The following is a 3,297-nucleotide window of genomic DNA, read 5'->3' as shown; positions in this document are numbered from 1 at the left end:
TTGCTGTGCTCATCATTTCAGAATCCATTTTCGAATTCCATAAGCTTTTCTCTTCTTCTTCGAAGAAAGCGGGTTATCCTCTTCGAAATAGCTGTTTAAAGCTCTTCAATTCGCTCTCTTGTTCGTTGAGACATCTTCCAGCTGAAGCGTCTAACATTTAGAGGTATGTTTGAATTACGGATTTTTTCTTCTTTTTTTAAATTTTCTGTTGTTTGTAATGTCGAGCCTTCATTTCAAATGCTGCTTTAATTTTTGTTATTAATTTCTTGTTTTTATGTTGTCATTTGTTAATTGATTGTTGTTGCTTGAGAATAATGTATAATGGTTCCTTAAATTAGATAAATCTGTAAAATGAAGAAATTGAAAATCTGGAAAAAAGCAAGTACTTCGAAAATGCAGCATTCTGAGTTGGCAAATGAGTTGGTCAATGTTAGGAAGGATGAGGCGGAGCTTGAAAGAAATGATGTGGCACATGAGGTTGTGGATGACCTGGAAAGAGCAAATATAGTTGTTGATTTTGGGGAAATGGGACCACCAAACACATGTACGGGTTATAAAGAATGTATTAGTGCTAACCCTAGATCTGAAACAAATAACTCAGATGCTATTTCAACCCTAAACCTTACACCATTTGAGAGAGGTTTAACCCTACAACAAGAACTTTCTGAATCTGAGGTTAGCAGTGATGATGACTACAATTGCGGTGATGAGGATGAATATGAGCATGATTCAGATTTGTTTGCAGAAAATGTAGTTTATGGTCTTGATGATGTGTTTATAGGTGATGATGAAATTAGATTGTTAGTAGATAAGGAGGTTGATGAGGAAAACAATAGAGACATATACGTTAATGATGATGAATTGGAGCTTGAAGATGTTGATTTGGGTGCATTGAATGTTGATGAGGAAGGTATAGCAAGCTATCCTACATTCAATCCTGAGGTTGATTTTAAGGGTAAGATCGTTTTGTCTTTAGGCCTTAAGTTCCCTTCTACATATGTCTTTAGAAAAGCGTTAAGGTACCATGCTATTGAATGTGGTTACAATTATTGTTACCTGCATAATGGTAGATCTAGGATAACTGTTTATTGCTACAATAGATGCGATTGCGTTAAATCGAAAGGTAGAATTGTGAACTGTGTTTGTGGGAACGATAAGAAGTGTTTTTTTAAGGTTCATGCTGTGAAGTTGAAAGATGAGGAGACACTTCAAATAAGGAGTTATTTTCCCGAGCACACTTGTGCTCACCAACACCAAAATAACAAAGTCACTGCTTTGTATTTAGCTGAGAAATACATACAGGATTGGAGGGAAAATCCAAATTGGGAATTAAAGGCATTTAAGAAACGGGTAAACAGGGAGTTAGGTTGTGAAGTGAAATATTCTAAATGCTACATGGCTAAAAGAATTGCAAAGAAAATGTTAGTCGGTGATGCTAGTGAAGAGTATAGCAGGGTGTGGGATTATGCGGAAGCAATAAGGAGGTATAACCCTGGAAGCACTGCAATCGTCAAATGCATCGGAATAGAGACACCTCCACCCTTGTTTCAAAGGATGTATATATGTTTGCCAGCATGTAAGGAGGGTTTTGTTGCTGGCTGTAGGCCTATTATATGTGTTGATGGGGCGCATTTGAAGGGACAATTTCCTGGGATTTTGCTTACCGCTGTAGGTAAAGATGGGAACAATAACATCTTCCCTGTTGCATGGGCTGTCGTCGAAACAGAAAACGTAGAAACTTGGACTTGGTTTCTAAATCTCCTTGTAGAAGACCTAAAGTCGGTTAGTTCATCAAGTAGTTGGGTGCAAGCAGGATGTGAAGATTTTACCTTCATGAGCGATAGGCAAAAGGTATGAACTTAGTTGTTTGATTTCTATAATTTGTTTGAATTCTAATTAACATTCTAAATGCTAATGTGTTCACAATGTAGGGTTTGATTGAAGCTTTAAACGCAGTGATTCCTGAAGCCGAAATTAGGTTCTGCTGTAGGCATATATGGGCTAACTTTAAGATTAAGTTCCCTGGAGAGTTGTACAAGCATCACTTTTGGAAAGCAGCAAGAGCTTACAACAAGGTATGGATGTTTCATAATTTAACTTTTACAGTTTGATTTTAGTGTTGAACTAATTAGTGTTGATCTTACCCTTTACAGTTTGATTTTGATAGAGAAATGAATCAAATAAAGAATATTTCTGTTCAAGCATATGAATATCTAGCTGCTATTCCTGCTAAACACTGGTCTAGGCATGCTTTTCCTATTAGGAGTAAGTCTGGGATGTTGTTAAATAATTGTTGTGAGTCATTTAATAATGTGTTAGTAGAAGCTAGGGGAAAGCCCATCATTTCTCTTATGGAGTGGATTAGGAGATATGTGATGCAACGGAGTGCAGCCAAAAGAGAAGGATTGGGTAACTTTAGAGGTGTGTTAATGCCAACAATCTCCAAAATGATTGAAAAAAATTCAAAGGAAATATATGGTTTGAGAGTAATCCCAGTGGATGTGTCTGAGTTTGAGGTGGACGATGATGAAAAAAGTTACGTTGTGAATTTGACCAATAAGACATGCCTCTGTGGAAGTTGGAATCTTCTTGGGATCCCTTGCAAACATGCCATGGCTTGTATTTGTATTAGAAAATTGGATGCTACTGAATTTGTCCATCAAGCGTATCTTGTAGAAACGTATGCAAAGACGTATGCTCCGAAGTTTTATGGTATGCCAGGACGCGAAATGTGGCCGACAACCACTTTAGCAAAACCTCTTCCTCCACCATTTCGAAAGATGCCTGGAAGGCCTAAAATGAAGAAAAGAAAAAAGGAAAACGATGAAGGTAAAGGAGGTAACAATCCTGTAAATGTTGTTCGAGAATTCAAGCAACGAAGATGTGGTAATTGCGGTAACTTAGGCCACAACAAAAGAAAATGCAAGAATCCAGCAAAATCAAATCCAACTGGGGGAAAGTCAAAGGGTGGAAGGCCTAAAATGGGAAATCCTTGCACCAGCAGTCAACAAACGCAAACCGGAACAGCAACATCCACTTCATGTATAGTGGATCAACAAAGTCAAATATAGAGCTGTATTTGAATTGATAATGTACTATATTTCTTTGAATTTAATGTGCTGAATTAATGTAAGACATATACTCTATTTTTAGAAGAACAGCATGTAATCAAATGTTCTGTGGAGATTTGTGCTTTGCTGAATTAATGTAAGACATACACTGAGATCAATGTGATTGTGTTGAGTGTGCTGTGCTGTGCTGTTCATAGTGGATCAATGTTCAGATCAATGTGATTGT

General features: G+C 37.2%; 1 protein-coding gene across 1 annotated transcript; it reads left to right on the top strand.

Moving 5' to 3' along the window:
- The first annotated feature begins 351 nt into the window (after positions 1-351).
- On the top strand, positions 352-3,071 carry LOC130826644 (uncharacterized). The gene is made up of 3 exons (XM_057692213.1): positions 352-1,851; positions 1,932-2,075; positions 2,154-3,071. Exons 1-3 carry the CDS (start codon positions 352-354, stop codon positions 3,069-3,071), a joined length of 2,562 nt encoding a protein of 853 aa, XP_057548196.1.
- The last annotated feature ends 226 nt before the right edge of the window (positions 3,072-3,297 follow it).

Source organism: Amaranthus tricolor, chromosome 11 (genome assembly GCF_026212465.1).
Source record: "Amaranthus tricolor cultivar Red isolate AtriRed21 chromosome 11, ASM2621246v1, whole genome shotgun sequence".
Classification (NCBI taxonomy): Eukaryota; Viridiplantae; Streptophyta; class Magnoliopsida; order Caryophyllales; family Amaranthaceae; genus Amaranthus; species Amaranthus tricolor.
This window is presented reverse-complemented; position numbering and strand designations above follow the sequence as displayed.

What these genes read in the sequence shown, in the direction of transcription:
- LOC130826644 (XM_057692213.1), top strand. Translation starts at nt 352, where the DNA reads ATGAAGAAATTGAAAATCTGGAAAAAAGCAAGTACTTCGAAAATGCAG. An exon ending in TCATGAGCGATAGGCAAAAG is followed by an intron (nt 1,852 to 1,931) that starts GTATGAACTTAG and finishes TTCACAATGTAG; the next exon opens with GGTTTGATTGAAGCTTTAAA. An exon ending in CAGCAAGAGCTTACAACAAG is followed by an intron (nt 2,076 to 2,153) that starts GTATGGATGTTT and finishes TACCCTTTACAG; the next exon opens with TTTGATTTTGATAGAGAAAT.